Source organism: Takifugu flavidus, chromosome 6 (genome assembly GCF_003711565.1).
Source record: "Takifugu flavidus isolate HTHZ2018 chromosome 6, ASM371156v2, whole genome shotgun sequence".
Lineage (NCBI taxonomy): Eukaryota > Metazoa > Chordata > Actinopteri > Tetraodontiformes > Tetraodontidae > Takifugu > Takifugu flavidus.
The window spans coordinates 431,276-451,830 of NC_079525.1; the positions used below are offsets into that span (position 1 = coordinate 431,276).

Below are 20,555 nucleotides of genomic sequence, written 5' to 3' on the forward strand. Positions count from 1 at the left end.
GGAGCAACAAGAAGGGAGGGAGGAAAGGAGGAAGGAAGGGAGGAGGAGCGTTTCCTGGAGAGACGTGGTAAGCAGGATATGGAGAAAGAGAAAAAGAAGGGAAAACACAGAGGCGGCTTGTTCCAAGCAGAGGTGCTGTCTTTGCAGGGGCTCTGTATATTCCAGGGTCAAACAGACAGGAACAAAACACTTGCTGTTCACTTCCTGACATACAAGACGCTGGAGAGGAGCAGACATTACAGAGCAGTGACAGACATAAACATGTAGTTGCTAACCACACAGCTCGCTGCCTTCGTGCACGAGCCACAAACAGGTACACATCGGGATTTTCAGAGGAGGCCGGTCGGACAATGGCAACCTCTTCCTGTGAACCTGTAACAGGGACGTAACGCTGAAGACTCTCTTGCTTGTCTTGTATGTAAACTCTTCCGTGCTTTTTTCTCACAGGTCTGTTGTTGATTGCTTTTTTCCAGCCATCTGTACAATCTATCTATTTTTTTTCTCTCTTCCTCTTTTTTTGTCTGGGCTGACCTCAGGGGACAGACTGGTTTGTCAGGTCTGTAATAGAGCTGCCATTGTTTCTAAGAGTGTAGCAACAGGAACCAGCAACCTGTTAAACAAGCCTTGGAATGTTTCTGCACATGCTTCATTCCCAAAGGTGAAACTCTTTCTTTCTTTTATGCTTTATACGTGTGTCCCTGTACCGCACTGACCTCATGCGTGACATCAAAATTTGGAGTGAGAAAGTGGGTTTAGCTTTCGCCTATTTAAACTACAAACATCCCGCAAGTATTCTGCAGAGTTACACTCAATAAAACTTAAATATTTACTTTCTACTAAACTCTAAACCCTCTGTAACAGGTCACTTTCGCTCCTGCTCTTCTTGGACCACCCTCCAGCCCTCTTGGTAAGTCTCAAGTTACAGGACCTTTCTCTCATATTTGTGTGTAATACACATGCACAGTGTGTGTACATGTGATGCACCATTAACTTTTGTGGTGCCCAGCCTTTGATACAGCCACAGCTCTTTAATCCTTAATCCCAGCACAGAGGGAGGGGCAGAAAAGCGAGAGCCAAACACAAAGAGTAGTGATGGGGGGGTGGGGGATCACCAAGTGGCTTTGACCCAGTCAAACAGCGGTTCAGACTCTTGTACAAGTTTGAAGCCGGGCCTTGAACCCACAGTGGAGAAGAAACTCAACAGCCAGAGGGACCAACGAGAGATTACAGGAAATAGATGTTATACTAAAGGGGAGTGATCAGATGATAGACGGCCAGTGCTGTTTTCCACTTCTGAATGTTAGTAGGTAATATTTGAGTATGTGGTACGAACGCTCAAATGGGGATTTTCCTTTTCTTTTGTCTTCTTGAGTTCTTTAACCCTTTGGGGGTCACGGGGCGGGTGCACAAGGCAGGGTAGACTAGAGGGGTTGCCAGTTCATGGCAGGGCCCAATATGAGCATTTGTGGGTTCGGTACCCTGCTCAAGGGTACCTCAGCAGCGCTCTGAGGGTGTTCTGGCACCTTCGAACCGAGAGCCCCCCCCCTCCGCTTCTTAGCCCAGTCCCCAACAGACTGAGCTACCACCGCCCTCCCTATTTTCCTCTTTGACAAAAAAATCCTCTGCTATAATCTGTTTTTTTCTCTCTGTGGTTGCCACAGGACTGAAACGTGACTCCTGAGCCTCTACGCTCTTATGGAAGACAACTTCATTCTGTAACTGCACCGTCTCAAATCCCACACCTGCGGGGGGTTGTGGGCAGGTACTGAACGCTCAGTTACTTCAGTAATAACGAGTACATTGGCCTGGGATTGATGTGAAACGTCTCGTTCAGATAAATCTGAGGGCAGCAGCCTGCAGGCTGTGTGGGAATAATTCACTGTAACACACAAGACAGTATTGACAGATGGTGTCCATTTTTCCATCACACAGTGAAAGTTTTGTGTCAGCTCCATCAGCTCCAGAGGGGTAATGTTTTTTATCTTCTATGAGTAAAGTGGTTGCGTTGCTGTGACAGGTAGATTGTGTGTGCGTGCACATGTGCAGACTGGTGTTCACATGAGTGATGAGGTATTTGCCATCTGGAAAGCAGGTTTATTAATACATTCTTGGAAACTCTGTTCAGGCTAGAAGTGGTTTGACACCAAAGCTAAAAACAAGAGATAAAATGGAGAGGAAATTGGGAGAAATCATGAAAAGAAACAGATATGGAGAATTTAGAATGCACACACAATGGAGAAAAGCGGCGAGGACGTGTAAACTGACAATTGCCTGGCATCCGCTCGCCTCGCATTCTTTGACCAATCACTCTCCCCCTTTGCCTCATCTCACATGAGGAAAATGACATCGCTCATCAGACGCAGGCAAAGGTCCAAACCACACAAATCCCTCCAAAATCCCTGTCAGATACCATTATTCTTCTCTTTGTGTATGAGATTCTAAGTCAAGTGTTTTCTCCAAAAACCTCAGGTCTCACACAGAGAAACGTTGAGATGAACTCGGCGTCTGCCAGGTTCCTGCACAGCGAGAGGTACCGAGACGCCTCACACTTCGGAGCTCCCTGGCTCCGCTTGCTAGTGTGGGGGGAAAAAGGATGTGTCCTTGGGTTAAAGATGTGTGACTCTCACCAATACTGGGGGGGCACGATGGGCCAGCGCACACACTGGCTGGTCCTTGTGTAGACACGTATACGTACACACCAGAGGCAAAAGATGGAAACCATAACAGCGCGTGTTCCGACACTGCCTCTTTGACAGATTTAGGTAAATAGCAGCAAATAAGAGATTATTTTTGGCAGGCCATGCCGCGGCTCATTCCAAGAACCAGCAGAGGTCCAATGGGAGCGAAGAAAGATGAAATCACATAAACAGATGTGATTTAAGTCAATATCATATGTGTCATTACTCATCCATATGACATACTCCTTTTTATCACCCACAATAATCCAAGGGAAGGTCCAAAGCGGCGTGTTTTCTACTCTACTGCCGGTTGCAGCGCACAGACACAGAGCTGCCGGGACAGTTGGTCTCCAACCCCTGAGGATTCATCACGCTCATATTCGTTATTCGCACAACATGAAGCGGTGTGAAAGGGCAGCAGGATCAGCGGGGGACCTAAAGCCGACATATTCACGTTGACCCACTGTAAGTGGATTTGTAATCCCTCAGTGGATTTAAACTGTGTTTACTGTCACAACCATGTTTGCGTGATTTTGGGAGCGCGCATGCACAGCTGCATCTGTTTGGTCTATTTTTTCACATGGTAAGACGTATTTATATAAAAGAATATTAAAGAATATATAAGGTGGTGATCCTTTGGTCAATCCCTGCCCCCCGCAGTCAATAAATGCCATTCATTTAGGCCGTTTACATGTACCAAATACACAATCCCTGGATGTTCTGCTGTACCCTGGTATCTAAGCGGCTTTAGGACAGAAGAGAGCTCAGATACTACACCAATCAATTAATCTGCTATTAAAGGAAAAACAGGCGAGGGCAGAGCGTCGAATGCTAATATGGCTTTGCCACATGTTCCCAGCCGTGTGTTTGTGCCAGGTCAGATAAATACCAGACCGCTGCTACAGCTGAATGTGCCATGGCCTTATGTTTGGATGAGGAAAAAGTCAGCTTAGCTTAATCAAATCAGCTCAAATTAGGTATACATTTGCAACATAAAAGTCTTAGCTTGTGGTAATATAAACTGCAACTGAGGAGACACACTTTCCCAAGTTTAAAAACGGCTTATATAGATTTTATAAAACTACGTTTACGACTTGCACTTAAATACAGAGTCAGAACGTTTAAAGTAGAAGGAAATTCTGTCGTGCTTATTGACATAAAATGACACACAAACTGTATCAAGGATGGAATAGAATTAAAAGGTTCCGGTTGTTGGCAGCGGCGGTGCGAGGGCCACCCTGAGGCGCCCATCAGGGAAAACACTAATTGGCCTCGGCCCTCGCTAACACCAAACACCTCTGTGCATGTGCATGAGTGCAAGAACAGCAGACAGGAAGCGTGTTTGTGTCTGAGAGTGAAAGTGAACATTTATTTGCCCCCTGCTGCCACCACTGGAGAGAAAGTGTCCAAGTGCTGAGTGACACATGCTGTTTAGTGTCTTAATGGAGGGAAAGGAGGGCCAGCCAAACCACAGCCCTGAGACTGGGATCACACAGCCTGTAATTATCAACGTTAAGAGTGTGTGTGTGGGTGGGTGGGGGGGGTGTGTGTGTGTGACAGAGATAGGGGAGAGAAAGAGAGAAGGGTTTCTCAATAACAACGGAATTGAATGAGCCGTGCACCTTTGCCTTTAGTCCTTTCCTGTATCTGTGTAAGTCTGTGCGTCTGTGCCACGTTTCTGCCGTTGCTCCAGATGTGACCGTGCACCCGCACACACACACACACACACACACACGCGCGCACGCGCACGCACACAAGAAATGAAAGTTGTGAAGTGGAGCTGCCTTTAATTAGGGTTACCACATATTTACAAACAGTGGGGGGAGTCAGTCATCAGCCAAGAGGCACTCGCACTGTTGACTCTGGGCCGACTCTCCCAACGGCACCAAACATGAGAGGGAACGAAGCGAGGGATGGAAGGAGAGAAGGAGCTAAATGACAGGGTGTGGGCAGAATAAAAACACACCAACCATAGGACATTTTATATCTATAAATATAAATACTTTTATGGATTAAAAGAGCAGCAGGTTCTCATGGTGTGGGAAAAGGTGGAATAACCCAAACAGCTGGGACGACAGGTCCAATTAGGAAGAGCAGCTGAATTAGTGCTCAGAATTCTGCTACAAATATCATATTTTAAATCTTCAGCTTGTGAGAGGTCCCAAAAGTCCACATGATGCCATATCTAGATTTAATTTAACAACAGGAATTCCGGGTGGCTTCATGGTTACGGGTGGATTTTCAACAATTAAAACCACTTTTAGTCTAGACTTAGAAATGTAAATGTATGCAGAAACGGTTCCAGTGCAGTTACAGTTATTTAAATTCAACGTCTTGAATGTTTGCAGTATAGTTTCCCCGTTTCAAACCCGAGCCTAAGGCTTCTCACAATCTGCTAACGTGCATGTGGCAAACATGAGACGGCATCAAAGCGCAGCGAGCAGCATAGCAGAACCTGTCCTTGTTTTCCCCTCAACTGTCAACGCCTTGGAAGAGAACAAACAGAGGCACAAGGCCTTAAGTGTTGGCTGTGTTTGTCTCGACTTGACCTTGGTTTGTGTGTGTGTGTGTGTGTTACTGTGCACATCTGCGTGGCAAACCACATCAAAGAATGACAGAGCAGCTCAGTTGTTAAGACCCCTGACCCCGGCGTGCTCCAAAACACGAGGACGTTGGTGGAGAAGATTAAAAAAAAAACAGCTTAAAACTTACAAACACACAAAGAAATGAGCTACAAATGGGCTTTTTAACTCTTATACTGACTTGTGAGTAAGCGCAACAAGTAAATGATGGCATAACGTACGGCAGCCTTTGATCCCATGAAAGCTGTGAAGATGTCCTCGCCGTTCAGAGTGATTCTCGCCGGTATGAAAATGGAGCACAAATGGAACTTGGTCCTTGGATGAGCACTTTATCTCTCTCTCTTCATCAAATGCACTTGAAGGGAAGTCTTCAAAGGTGATCTTCTCCACTACATCTTCGCTCCATTTATTTTTAGCTGATGGCGGATATAAACTAAGTCCTTGACAAAACATCAAACGTTGCTTTAGCGAGTGTGTGCACGGCGTATTAGTCACCAGATCAGTGTGTTTGCCTGCGTGTTTTATGTGTCTCCAACTTGCAGTAAATGAGTCACTCATTCCATGTGTATGTGCATTGATGTCTACATGCGTTTAATACGTGTGCACGTGGGACACAGCTGTAATAACTTACAGCTCCCTGCGTTTCAACCATGCTGTCACGGTCTATTTTAACGTGCTACACACAGACGCACACACAGAGGCGGATACACCTAAACTTCGCCTGTGCAAGCTTCCAAAAAATAGATCTCCTGCAGGTGTTGACGTCTTCGACAGGGGTACAACATGTACCGTGTGCGTGCGCACGGCAGTAAACCCAATAGCCAATGTGTCAATGTGCGCTGGTCGTGTCCAAAATATAATCTTGTGCACAGATATGTCTGCGTGGTTGTGTGTCTTTGTGTGTATATAAAGCAGCCCTTGACGGCGATTGGGGGCGGCGGTGGCCCGATCGGTGTGTTTGCCTTGGCAGCGGTTCAGCATTCCACATTCCTCTGTGATATTCAGTACTGTGACCTCAGGAAACCCGCCCAGCAAAGAAGCGCTCCCTCTCTCTCTCGCTCGCTCTCTCTCTGCAGCCTTTCATTCTTGCCACCTCCTCACATTTCTCTGCTTCTTTCTTTCCCTCCCTTCCTCTAGATCATTTACTCCACCCTGTTTTTTCATATGTGGACATGGAAAATCATCTGTCAATCCCCACCCTCACTGTAATAGTAATTCCTCAACATTTTCCCTCTGCCAGAGGCCTCTGGAACAGTCGACTTTCTCACAGCTGCAGATATTAGCTGCTTTGACTGAGCGCATACGCAGGCTTCACCAGGTCTCAGCCCTCAAAATATCGACAACCTCATTAAAATACACATTTCTCCTTTTTACGGTATGATTATTATTGCTTACATCTTTAGAAGTTACGCTTCTTCCAGTATAAAAGTTAAACACTTAAAAGCAACAAGTCTACTAAGCTGAAGTGAGAGATTTGGGGGGGTAGAATTATTAGTTACTGACTGGTTTCCTCAACTACTTTTCCGTTTGTCAGGAGACTCCTCCTCTGATTCTGATTCCTCCCTCCGCAGCCATGCTCACATGCCCTGACACACCATTCACCTGAGATGACCCAACACCAGGGCAAAGGCAGTTCCCTCCCTCCCTCCCTCCCTCCCTCCCTCCCTCCTCCCTCCTTCCTTCCTCCACCCTTTTAGCTTGTGCTGTAAACTGCACTAACCTAATACACACTGTCGCAACACCTGAGAGGCCGACGGCTGGAAATAAAGACAGAGAAATTCTGTCAGATTAAAGTATGTAAAGTTCTAACGAATGTAGCAAACAAGTTTTAAACTAAGACGTGGACTGTCCAAAAAAACATGCGTCCGCTGCGCCTGCCCAACGAGGCCAGAGCTTATCACAGTGTAGCTGCCCCCGTAAACGCACGTCCCAGACTGCAGCTGACCCACATCGTGGAGCGGGGCAGGGTTAACTGAGGTAAAGGGTGGAGCGGCCAGCCAGCCTCCTTATCTGTCTGTCACTGGCGCACTCATCACATGCACACTAATCTTTCACAATTGAAAGTATTGGATGTAGCGGTCCAAATGGCCACTGGTCACTATGGTGCCTGCTGTAAGAATATTTAGACAGCTCTTTTAAACAAGGAAGCCAATCATTTGGCATAACTTTTATATAACGGTAGTGAATAAATGTATTAAACAGCAAAGTCTAAAGAGCAGCAAAACCCCAAATAGTGTGTTTGCAACAGTGATTATTAGTCTGTCTTGTAAAACTGACTCAGAAGAGTAAGTAAAATTATCTTTTATATACTGGATGGCCATACTGAGTACAGCACAATGCTTTCCTATCATTCTGGGGACCGTGTAAATTTTTGTCCTTAAAATTGCACGTGTGTTTCTTTGTGGCCAATATGTGTGTTTGCAAAAGAGTGAGTGTATGTGTGTGTTCCGGATTAAGAGCTTCACCCCTGGACCTCGAAATTAGATAGGGGATTAGCGGGACACATCCGCCACCTGGCATTTTAATCTCCGCAATTACAACAACAACTTTTAATCAACAACAGCCGTGCATGCGTCACATACAGTCAGAACTCCAGAAAACGTTCATCTTCTGCATCCTCGTCTGTGTCAACAACAACAGTCGGGCACGAACGGGCAGCTGGATACTGATGTCTACATGACCCGCTGCATTAATAAGGATCAGCCTAGATTGTGACTTATGAACATGGTCCACTGGGGAAGGATTTAGCATCCGCAGTGATTTTTACTTGGCCCGAGACTATGGGATAGGATGCGAAACAGTTGACACTCGGCTCGGAGGCAGCATCCCATTAGCACCTGTGCAAGGCACCTAGCATCCAAAGATCATTACAGTATGTTAAGAGTTAGTAATGCGAGACCAGTTTGATCCCATTTGAGATGTGTGGCTGTAGGGCCACGGCTCAGAGCTGTCACATCAGCTCTTGCAGCTCAAATCATTAGGAGGTCTTTTTTAGAGCCACTTGGTTGGAGGCCTGAGGGCCACCTGGCCAGCTACAGGAATTGTGAGGAAAAGCTGGGAATGAGCCAGTTTAGTAGGATGGAACCCCACATGCACAGTCAGTACATAAATAAACACTAATACAGAATTATATATAGGAAACGGAGCTAATGAGTGCACCAATATCCTAAATCCACGCTCCATTTTCCAGTCAGTGGGTATGCAGAGTGCTGGGACCGTCCAGGAGAAACAGGGAAGGATGCAGCAACCTAATACTACATCTCCTGTGCATATAGATGAACTCAAATTTTCCCCAGGCCTCCTTGCACGAGCTGGCACGGCTGAGTATGCACGGTACCTCCAGCACCTTCGTGGATCACCATATCACCTTTCACACATTGCATGAGAAATCTCTCAGCCACAAGCTAAGCTATGGAACAAAACCTCCCCCAAACACTAGAAAAAGAGAAACATGGAAAAGAAAAGGAAAAAAGTGATTAAGACTAAGAGGCCACACTGGCAATCACACGTTCACTCTGTGACTGAGCTCCGAAATATCTCCTTTATTTTAAATATATCACGATAAAATGGAACAAAATGTTCAAAATGAAAAGACGCCTCAACTCTACGGCAAAGCAAACTGTTTGTCCAAGTTACAGGCGGCTGTCCAAACAACTCTTGGAGGGGATGTACAGTTAAGAAAAGAAGGGACGCTACCGCCAACATCTGTTATCAAACCTTGCTGTTTAAATAAATGCACAGCGCTCCGCGCACGATATTTGCACGCTTAGATTCCTGCACTGCCTGTGCCAAATGTTCGCTGAACATTTACACAAGACAGAAGAGGCATTGTTTAAAACATATAGTGTACGCTCATATATTATACAGTGAAAATGCATCTCTGTGCTATCTTTTTTCCCTCCCATCCTCTCCTGTCACTCTTCCTTTCCCCGCCGCTCTCATGTGGGAGGCAGCACTGGGCACGCAGCCACGCCACATCAATATGCGAAACGGTGAAACGCTTCCCCTCCGCTACAGTCTGTGAGGCCTGCAGCAGTGGAAGCAGCGGCTAATGACGCCAGATAGAGCAGGTCCTGTTAGCGGAGGGTTAGCTGACAGAGGTTAGCAGGTTAGCACTAGCAACGTGGCGGCGGTGGGCCGGCGCCGGACTGGCCCCGTTGCAGGAAACCGATGTTGCAACAGCTCGGCGATGGAGACGACGACAACCGGTGCCACCCTGCAGGCACCTTGGAACCCACCCAGGCACCGGTTGCCATGGAACCAGCCAAATTTGCGTCCAATAAATGCGAGGGTAGAAGGCGGTGGGGCAAATGGGGATGCGTTCGAGTGATGGGGATTTCTGAGTGCTTATGATGACCATCGGGCAAAAAAAAAAAAAAAAAATCAAGACTCTTCAAAATAATTATTGTCACATTGAATATATTTGTGGAAAGCTATTAAAATAAAACGGCAGATTATCCATTAAGACAGACATGAGAGAGCATTAAAGCCTAATGGCATTACTGACGTACATTCTCTCCTGATTCTGCTAAAGTGGCACGTCGCACATCTTACTCCACAAGGACACAAAAATAGACAAGTTAAAAGAAAGTTGTTAACACTCATTACGAGGTGCATCAGGAGCTTTAGAAAGTGGAGCCTCTGCACTCCTCTGTCAGTCAGACTCCTCTAAGTGGTTGGAGGTGACTTAACTGCCATCTGCATTCACGACTTAAACTCCTTGATTAAAAAGTTTGAACGATGCACAATGGCACTTAGCTTCCATCCGAGTCCCTTTGCCAACCAGCTGACTGGCAGAATTATGAACAGCCCGGGGAGGAAGCTATTCACAGCAACTTGCTGTGACCAGTTCACCATGGTGTCCCTGAGACCCCACCAATCTGCTTTATCCCAACCCAGTCCTCCTCTTAAAAGGCATGATGCTTGGCACGTTGCGAATGTAATCGATTCAAAATGGAGCCCAGCACTCCCCATGTGTAATAAGCAGACAGAAGATGTGTGCACGTATGCACGCTCACACGGACGCCGTTGCCAAAACAGCCCCCGACACTGTGGACACAAACGCACACTGTCTCTAGACAATCCCACAGCTGTACCCCCCCCCAAAAAAACACAATCCTTCCCTGTATCTACACTCCTGATTAAGGCTAAATAAAAACAAGCTCCCCCCCACCACCGTGCACCCCCTCGTTAAGACGACGTCCACGTCCCACCTGCTCCCCCCCCCCAGCAAACATGAATGAATCCTCACGCTAATGCCATTCCACTCCAAACTCATCCTGTTATCTAAACGAGCGCCATGCTCTCGTCAGCGCCAGTCCGCTCCGCCTCCCCCGTCCAGAGCGCCGGAGCCTTCTGATGCGGCGCCGAGCCTTGTTTACCGCCACTCCGTTTATTTACCCGCCTGTTTTTTAAGGCATCATTGAGGGACACTGCTCACACACGCGCGCTCAGCCTCGCCCTGCAGCCCCCTCCATCTCATCTCCTCCTTAACTCCCCCGTTCCCCAAACACACATATATACGTGCTACCCCCCATCAGTCCCACGTTGCTCCCGCTCTGGTTTCAGCCGCTTTCTTCTCCGCCTCTACCGTCCCAGATCTGCGTCCAAACTGATTTGAAGCGTAGTCGCTCACACACACGCGTGCCAAATGTGATTCTCTGCGTTGTTGTGCTTCTCATCTCGCCCGCTCGTTCGCTGCCGTCGTCTTGCCTAAACTTCTCTTATTCTCACGGTGTAATGAACACCAACTGAAGCCCTGGTGAAGCTCAGCTCCGAGATCGAGTGACCCCCCCCCCCCAGGGAACTCTGATACTCTAAGCTGAAAAAGAGCATATAAAAAATTGATCTGATCAAATATTAAGATACTGTAAATGCCCCTCTTTGTCAATGACAGGTGGCACCATATTTCTACGCACCCAATAAAAGAAACTGAGAATTAAAAACAACCCCCCCCTCGCCAGGGCTCCCAGCCCCCCCGGCTTTCAGGAAAAACAGGGCTAACGGTCCATTCAGCGCTAAAATGTTTGTGCTTACAAGTTATTATACATTTTTCTGTAGCTGCAAACAGGAGTCCAGGGTGCTAATGAGGCTAGGGGAGGGCATTCATTTGAACTCTAAAGAGGAGTAAAAGAAAAGGAGAACAAGTAAAAGAAAGAAACGAGAAGAAAGCGAGGATCAGAGGGAGGAGGTTGGCAAGACTTGTGTATGAAAATTTGGCATCTTTCATACAGAGATAGCATCGTGCCAAAAGCGGCTGCTGAAACAACTCCTCTCAACTCCTTTTACTTTCTGAAATCAGCCTTAAACCCGCCCAAATAATAATTATCTTTATTGTTCAACCCACCCGTACCAAGTGAAATGAAATGAAACCTATTTTCTCCCACCCGTTTGGCCGGTATAAAGGCCGGGTTTTCACAAAGAGCGGACGTTATTTACCCATTATATGCAAAACTAATTTATGGGGGAAAGGCTGAAGGCTAAAATGTGAAAGGACACAAACGGCGCTTTAGTGTGCGAATGCAGTTGTGCGTGTCGCAGTGTGCGGCTCAAAGCCGTTGCTAGCGAGCCCCAGCAGCCGGTGCCAGGGCCTCGCTGGGTGCAGCTCGGTGAATGAGCCCTGTCCTCTGGCTCTCCGTGCCGTCTGGCTCGCACGCTCGATAGCGAGGCGCTGGCCGCTGCGCTTTCTCCTCCTGCTCCTGCGCCTCCTCCTCCTCTCGGAGGTGGGGAAGCCCTGAGTGGGTATATGGTTTTGGGGGACAGACACATTTCATGGTTGGCGCCGCAACAAAAGCCTGAAAAGAGAGGCGGCACTGGGAAGACACAGCGTTAATACATATAATGCCCCCCCCCCCCACACTGCCGCTGACTCTTCTCTCAATAATCTCTTTCTTGTTTCTTCTTGTTCTCCTTTCTCACCCTCTCCTCCTCTTTTACTTTTAGAATGTTGTTGTTTTTTTTTTTACATGTATTCTGATTCCAGGCTTTATGCTGAATTCAATGCTTTGGAAAACATCTCTATTTTTTTTTAGAGGAAATAAAATGTTTAAACTAAGACGTGGACTGAATTAAGTACATGCAATGCCACATGTCACAAAGCAACAAGCAGATTATTTTCAGTCATATGTTTCAACAATGGAAAAACCCAAAATGCAGGATAAATGTGGGCTAACAAAACAAAGGTAGGGCGAAGTGATTTAATGTGATTGTAATTTTGTAAAATTACAGTAGTCTGTTTATCTAGATAAAATTGTGAGTGTACCCTAATAAAAGTAAATTTACTCTAAAAGGCTCGCTGCAATTTAACAGCGCCTACGTCTCATTGAAAAGCATTTCATTTTTTTTTTTTAAAAAAGGAGGAAATCAAAGCTAAAATAAATTGTTTGTACTAATTTACCCGTCATACGATTAAAACTGAGCAGGAAATAGTGAAAAATCTGGCAGCACAGAAAGAAAGAAAGAAAGAAAGAAAGAAAGAGAAGTGGTAAAAGAGGCCAAATCTGCTTGAACGGGAGCGTCCCCCCACATCGATGGCCCCTGATTTCACCGGAATAATCTGTTTACCTCACATCTCCCAGTGCAAAACTCCTCACACAAAAGGAAACAGATGTGGAGGGAGCGATCATTCCAGGAGTTTTCCTCCCCTCAAAGTCAGACGGAGAAACGGCAGCTCAGAAAACACACGGCTCCCGTTTCAAGGACAGCGTGAGCGTGTGTGTGTGTGTGTGTGTGTCTGCAGCACGCCAGCCTTTACTGGTCAATTTAATGAAAGACCAAACACAACATCGCCTTTGACTTCCTCCTCATGTGCCCCCCCCCCCCTCTGGTACCAGAGTCATCGTGCTCTCATGAGATAAATGTAGAGCCTGCGGTTCTGGACCAGTCAGCCTCGTGTGCGTGTGCATGTTTTAGAGGGAACGGGCGCACAACAGGGCCTTGGCGAGACGCACGCCATTCGCTGTCCAAGTATACAGACTTTTCCCCAACGCCAGGAAGAGTTACAGAAGGTTTCTCTAATGCGAGAGGTCTCTCCCGCGTCTCGCCTCTTCAGATTTGATACGCGGCCGCCTCCACGCGCCCCCGACGGCAGGAAAACAGACACGTGCTAACGCTAAAGCTAAAACGTGGAGGGCGTCTCAGAAGCCTCAGACCTGACTGGTGCCACGATTCAACCACAGTTCACCTTTGCTGCTGATGGAACCAGAACAACTTCAAGATTCGCGAAGCAATTCACTGGAATTTCACCATTAAATGAAATACTGTTAAACAAATCGGCACCTGAGCCACCGCAAGTCCGTTTTACCCCCATAAAATCTCGAGGGCTCAGGAATTTTTCTGTAGTGATAGAAGATAAGTGGGGTTTATATTTGTAAATGCAGCCGGTGGCCAGAGTGGCCGGCGTCCTGCAGTCAGCATTCGGGGGTTTTCTCGGAACTTTCTCACAGAAGTCCAAGGCATTACTATCACTACAGTGAGAGGGAGGGAGGTGGGATCTGGCACGCCACCGCAACAGGAAAGTGTGGAACAGTCCTGCAGAAACGGCACGGCGAACACATTTCACACCTCCCTCGGTGTGACTGCAAATTTCCTGTACAGTGTTTTTGATTGGAAACACATTTCAAACATCTTTTCATGGTCACACTTGGAGTGCACGAAACAAAGGGAGGGGATAATATGCGGGAGAGAAAGAGCAATAAAAAGGAATTCCAAGATATTATTCATTGTAATGAGCTAGCTTTCAACCTCACACTTTTTTTTAAAAAAAACCTTGTATAAATAAGAAATTTCAAAAGCGGATTGATCCCAATCATAGAGGAGAGATGGCTGAAGGAGCACGTTGAAAGGAAGGTCAAATTCTCTCATGCCAATAATTACTATGAGATTATCAGAATAGAATCATATTTAAACATGATCAACATCATCTACGGAGAACTGCTGGGTTCAGAACTGCCTCTGCGCCTGGTTTGTTGCGTCGGTTTCGGAGGTGTGAGGAGCAACAGTGGCGAAGGCTGTTTACTGTGGCGGCGTGGTTTGTTCTGCTACGGCTGCAGCGTCTTATGCTCCGGAACAGAAAGGATCTCGAAGGCTGGCTGGCTGCGGAACAGCCTGAGAAAGCCTGACGGCGAGCCCAGTGATTCCCCGTGGCAGCGTTTGCCACTCTGTCATAAACAAAACACAAGACGTCTTTCTCTTCTTCCCACACCGACGAGACTCGCTCGCTGCCAAGCAGAACAATCAGTATCGCAGCCTCGTCTCCCTTCCAGCTCGCTCGCCCGCCCGCTCGCTCTCCCCCCGTCTCTTACAATATAAACAAAAGAGCTCAGCTGAGGCTTTACCTCTGTGAGCGCAACAATGAGGACGATGTTTAAGGAGACAAAACAAAAGTGTGCACGGGATCAAAGAGGAGCGAGGAAGGCAGAGTTGCTGGAGACCCACGAAACGCCGACCAGACAAAACCCAGACGAGGGGAAAGTGAGCTTCCAGCGTTTCCAACTTATCAGAAAGGGGTTTTTACGTCCGGTTTGCAGGGATTAGTTCACCTCATTTCTCCCATTTTCCATCTCAAGCATCACGCAGGGTCCCCCCCCGACCAGGGCCGGAGCGAGCGGGTCCCTTTCGAGGCGGATGAAAATGCTACTCTGACACGCTGTGTTAACTAGATAAGATAAGGCCGAGCAGATGCTGCGTCACACTGCAAATGAGCGGTAAGAGTGTGCACGTTCTCTGTGGAGCCACGTGCTCCAACTTTGCTCCTGTGAGCGACACTTAGAAACACAACACACAACGTTTGGATGCTGCAACGCTACATGATACATGACACACAGAGAAATCTCTAGAAAAGATATTAATAACACATTGTATATTTTACCCCCCATGTAAAGACATAGTGTTATAAATATTCCTCAGAGTAAAGCTGAAACTGCTGCGAAGTTTTAGTGTTGGGCCGCCTGAGGTGTCTGGCCTGGCCTGAGCCTGAGCGTGTGTGTGTGTGCGTGTGTGTGTGAAGCTGGTTGATTCACTGTTTGAAATTTCCAGAAAATTCCAGCTGAGATAATATTAGGTCATGAGCGTGTGTTTGCATGTATATATAGCCAGCGAATGGTGAAGTAGCTGTATTTGGCTGTCAAATGTCTTTCCTGTGTGTGTGTGTGTGTGTGTGTGTGTGTGACAGTGATTTTTTATTATTATTTTTTGCAATGTGGGGAAAAAACGACACAATGCAGTCAGTGTTTCGACGCCGCGCAGAGCGGAGTCCATGCACTGGAGTCCACAGCGGTGTTTGGCCAGAGAGTGTGTGTTCATGAGGACGGTGCTGCCGCGGCGTTTGGCAGCACCGACCTGTGTCTGTGGCAGCGTCTGGCAGCACCGACCCGTGTCTGTGGCTGGAGCTGGGCGCCTTTGCAAAGTGGGATAGCCACAAAGATGACCGTGCTGTTTCTCTTTGCCGTTATCTAAGATGTGTATCTTTATTTAGCCGTGCGCACTAATACTGGCGGTGCACGTTCACTGGCATGTGTGAGAACACTGGGTTCAACATGGGGCTCGAAATTCAGGCAGACGTTGGAGAATAGCAGCCTGCGGCCTGAAGGCAGAAGACTTGTGACACCAGACACACACACACACGCGCACGCGCACACACACAGGCTATTTGGACAGTGGCCAAATTATAGAATAAGGTTTGAAAGTGGCCAGTAAATTTCCACAAGCTCCACTGAAAATGCAGGAAGAAAAATGGGAATTCAAAATTTTCAATATAGTGATCATTTTCCCCCCAACAAAAACACAAAATGCAGATTTGTATAAAGACTCTGATAATTATTAGGGGCACATCCGCCTGTCACACACACACACACACACACACACACACACACACACACACACACACACACACACACACACACACATGTTCCGTTCATTGTTACTGATGGTGCGCGGTGACAAGCTTCCAAAAAAGGAAAAAGAAATGCAAAATTCCAAGATTTGTCATTTCTTATCAAGGAAAAAAAAAACTATCCTGGGAGATTTCTGCTTTTTTAATAAACAGCTTTCATGATATTATTATCAGAAATTCCTCCTAAATTTGAAACCCATTTTCGCAGCTTAATCGCCTTTTCTTCAATTTGTTTGTAATTGCTATTAATTCCCATATTTGTGGACGTGATACATTCAGAGTTCCTGAATCCATTCCTGTGTGCACATGAGTGATTATGCAGAAGTGTGCATAAATATGGAGACACACAGGGCAGAGACACAGCTCGCGCTCATGTGTCGGCGTTCCTCTCTACGGGTGTGCAGGTGACCACATACCTGGCGTGTGGACGAAGTAGGCCAAGTAGAGGTCTAGCTCCTTGACAGACACCCCGATGTGGTGCGGTTGGACGCAGAGGCCAGGGTTGGTGCACTGTGGTGACTTGATCAGCCTTTCCCCGTCTGTGCTCTCCAAGGGGCTGCCCTTGAACAAGATCACCATCACCAGGTCCAGCCGCCACACCTTATCGGCCTGGCGTAGACAGTCGATACGGCGCATTTTGCCCTTCTGGTCGGGGTTGGACAGCACACAGCACGGGGGCTTTTTCCCTGTAATGGTGAGCACAAAGTCCTCACGGAACTCAGGCCGGATGTCCTTTCGGAGCTTGGCCAGTAGGCGAGAGGCCCATTTCTGCTTGATCTCTTGCTTTTCCCCCAGCAGCTCGTCCTTCACCGCGCGCTCTTCCTCCTTGGACATGCGCTTCTCGTGCTTCTTGAAGTATTTGCGCTTGCGGGCCTGAAGGTTGAACCAAGTGTAGGCAAAGGCGCGGACGTGGGGCAGCAGGGCCTCGATGAAGGGGTGGAATTCATCCTGTATGAGAGAAGAGGTCAGGGGGAGGGGAGAGGAGGAAAGGCAGGATGGGGGGTGGCAGGAGGAGAGGGGGGGGGAGAATGGAGGAGAGAAGGATGGGGAGACAGGGAGAGGGGGTGAGGATGGGAAGAAAGAAGAGAGGCAGTTAGCACCGGTACGCAGCATGAAGGAGCAGCTCTGTGTGAGCAGAGGAGAGAATGAGCGAGAGGCAGTGAGGGAGACATCGAGAGACAGAGAGAGAGAGAGAACGATGCTGTACACTTCACCCAACACGTTTAGGACGACGGTCACTTAATAACACGCCACTCGGGCTGAATACGACAGGGAGAAAATGAAGGTAGGGTTGCAAATGAAAGAAACCATTTTGGACTTTAAAAACACGGAAGAGCTGCAAGTGAGAATGTCGGAAAAATTACCGAAAAAAAGAAGACTTGCAAAACATAGCAGCGTTTAAAAGAAAGCACATGGAGTTAAATATTTTGTTTTTTAATTTGTTAAGTAAGACTGACCTGACAAACATTTCTACCAAAAAATATTAAAATGATGAAATAAGAAAAAAACATGAAGTAAGAAAAACATGCTAGTTACCATTTTGCTCTTTCATCATAAATTCAGCGCCGCCGATCGCAAAGAAACTTAAAGCACCAGCAAAACAAAAACTGGATTATGCAAAAAGAATACAATTTACATATATATTAGCTCTTTTTTTAGTAAACTAGGAAGAAAAAATACGCAAAAATAGAGAATGTGGGAGGCTATCCGATAAAAAGGAAGGACTTAAAAAAAAAGAGTTTGAAAGATGAGCCGGCCGAGTGGTGTAATACCAGCACGGGAACACAGGAGGTACTCTATCAGAAGCTGCAGGAGAGCTGCTGCTCACGTGTACGCGAGAAAAAGAGTTCACAGAAGTTGAGAAGGAGCAAAAAAAAGAGCCTGACGTGAACAGGAGAACGATACTGCAGCAGAAAACCAAAACGATGAAAATGGTGAAAAAGCCACCCTGGTCTGCCTGCAAAAATATGTAGAGGAAAAAGGATCTTGGACAGGAAAAAAGGATTGGCAAAGCAAGAGGTGCGATTGGTTCAATTCTCCAGGATATGCAGAGACTCACAGAGAGAGAGGGAGAGAGAGCTGGATGTGGGGGGGGGGGGCGCACGCAGGAGGAAAAAACAAAACAAGAGGACCGAATCAATGTTGGAAGAGTGCGCGCGACTGCTGGCAAAGCCGAGTGCCGCTTCTTTTTTCCCCCTCTTTCTCTCCAACTCTGTCTCTCTTTCTCTCTTCCTCTCCACTTTCCTTCTCTAACCATTGACTGAGTGGGTGCCAACGTGCAGAGGGCCCACCTATTTGGCACCAGATCTCAAACAGTCCAGCCAATACGCACGCTCTCAGCACTGAAAGGGAGGGAAGTGAAAGATGGCACAGTGGAAGCAAAGAGTGGGGGGGTGGGGGGGGGGGGGGGTTGTTGGTGGCTGGTAGCAAAGAGGGAGGGAGAGAGAGAGGCGGGAGGGAGGGAGAGACGAGGACGGTGTGTGGTGCAGGCAGAAGGCGCGTCATTAGCCAAACAGACAAGTTCCAAGCGTCCAAAAGCAAAGTCCAGAGGATATTAATTTTACATGCGTCCAATCCAGAGAGCACCCGCCTTCTAAAGCCCTCCACGCCCCCCTCTGCCTCCGTCACCAGCGTGGTCACGGCCACCATGGCGAGCCAGCTCCCTCCCTCCCTCCCCCTCTCTCTCCCCGCACCCTCCCTTCCAGAAACACCCTTCTCTCCCTCTTCCCACTGCTCGCGTTTCACCACCTTGGCATGGGATGGCATGAGAAAACATAGACCCGAAATCCCACTAGACCCCGAGACCAGCAGCTGCTCCTGGATTTACCACACAAACAAAGAGAGGAGGGGGAATGAAAATGCACATTTACCACCCCTGACCCCCAAAATACTCCCCCCAAAAACAGGCTCTTCTCTTGCAAGCCGCCTTCTTGCACCATCTCTCCACTTTTTCCTTCCGTCCTCCTCAAAAGCCTCCACACCGCGGGCTCGTCCATGTTCCCACTGAGCTGCGTTGGGATGCACACACGGAGCACAGGGTTGATTAACCCTCCTGGCACTCGGGTCATCGTGTCCGTACGGCCTCACCCACATGACCTCGGTGGTGGACGCCGTGTCCACTGCCCCATGGGAGGGACGCGTGACACCGGCTGACTTATGGAGGGGCCCCTCTTTTCATTATAAGCTAGTTACTCATGATGGGAGCTCATCCTTTGGGATCCTACATACAGTCAAACCTAGAATGCGAACAGCTGCAAAAATGGCCTTGCAGTCGAGCGGAGAGACCGGCCGTTTGATTCTGACCCGAAGCCCCTCGCTGTGCTGTGGCACAGGCCATCTTTGGAAAGGCCTTGTGGAGTCCAGAGTTGCCTGGCTGGCTCCAGCGTCTATCGGATTCAGCCCGGCCTGCTCCCCCCGTCAGTGTCTGACAGTGGAGCCACAGCCTGGACGACTGGCTGGTTCACTGACTAGCTGGCAAGCTGGCTGTTTGGTTGGCTTGGAGGTTACACGACTGGTTGGCTGAAGGACTGCTACCCAGGTGGGTAGCTAGCTGGCTAGTTGTCTGGCTTGTCGTTGTGTGTCAGTGTGTGTGTGTTTTGGGGGCTTCAGGCTCCATCTGGACTGGACCGAGCTGGGCCTGGTGCCGTTTGTTAATACACCCTGGCCTTACTAGAAATGTGAAAGCTACAGGAGAAGATCGAGGAAGCACGTGGGGACGAACGGGCTGAACAGGAAGAGACGGGAAAGTGAACAGCATCGTTATCGTTCGGGAGGCTCGATTGGGCCGCACAGATACGGCGAAGGCCCGGCAGCACCGGTGCCGTTACTGTCACTCCTGAGATGTCACCAGGCCGCTAAGATAATAAAGACAAAACGCTCCTGCCAAGAAAATTCTAATCCGTCCTTTGTAAATTCAAAGAGGCAGCATTTGCTTGAACACAGAGTGGCGGGTGGCATTTTCCTGCTAATGTTGCTTATTAACTAAATTAACACGATGGTCACAAAAACCAAAAGGGACCATCACGAGAGGAGAAATGAGTCATTTTACACACTGAATGAAACAAATGAATGAAGACACATGAAATGCACCTAAAATCTGTCGTTTTTTGCTTTGAAATACAGGGAAAAGTTACCCCCGCATCAATGTCTAATTGCCCCTGTTTGCCCAGAGTTCAAAAGGGCAGAACGGCGGGTGGCAGACCGCTGGGCCCTGTCGCTGGACCCTTCAGGCATCTGCTTTGCAATGATTTGAGCAATGGCTCATCTTATCTCTGCATGCCATGCTGCCATTAGAAAATAACGACCTTTGGTCGCCAGGCAACCTGCGTCGGTGCAAAACCCAGGGAGCGGGAGAGAAATGAACCCCGGCTCAGGCCAAGTTCGCAGCGGCAAAGCGCCCGATTC

General features: G+C 47.9%; 1 protein-coding gene and 1 long non-coding RNA gene across 17 annotated transcripts in view; one reads left to right on the forward strand and one right to left on the reverse strand.

The window, feature by feature from the left end:
* LOC130527259 (nuclear factor 1 X-type-like) overlaps nt 1–20,555 on the reverse strand; it is a 77,440-nt gene that overhangs the window by 33,385 nt on the left and 23,500 nt on the right. For 14 of the 16 annotated variants that reach the window (XM_057035544.1, XM_057035539.1, XM_057035536.1 and 11 more), the window contains one exon: nt 16,568–17,099. In XM_057035544.1, the coding sequence (XP_056891524.1) occupies nt 16,568–17,099 (532 nt within the window). Of the gene's footprint in view, nt 1–16,567; nt 17,280–17,687; nt 18,277–20,555 lie in introns of those variants that run through there. The other 2 variants (XM_057035535.1, XM_057035528.1) reach the window with 2 other exon arrangements.
* Nucleotides 807–3,265, forward strand: LOC130527268 (uncharacterized). Its single transcript, XR_008950974.1, has 3 exons — nt 807–907; nt 1,662–1,762; nt 2,470–3,265. It is a non-coding gene; the product is annotated as an uncharacterized LOC130527268 (long non-coding RNA).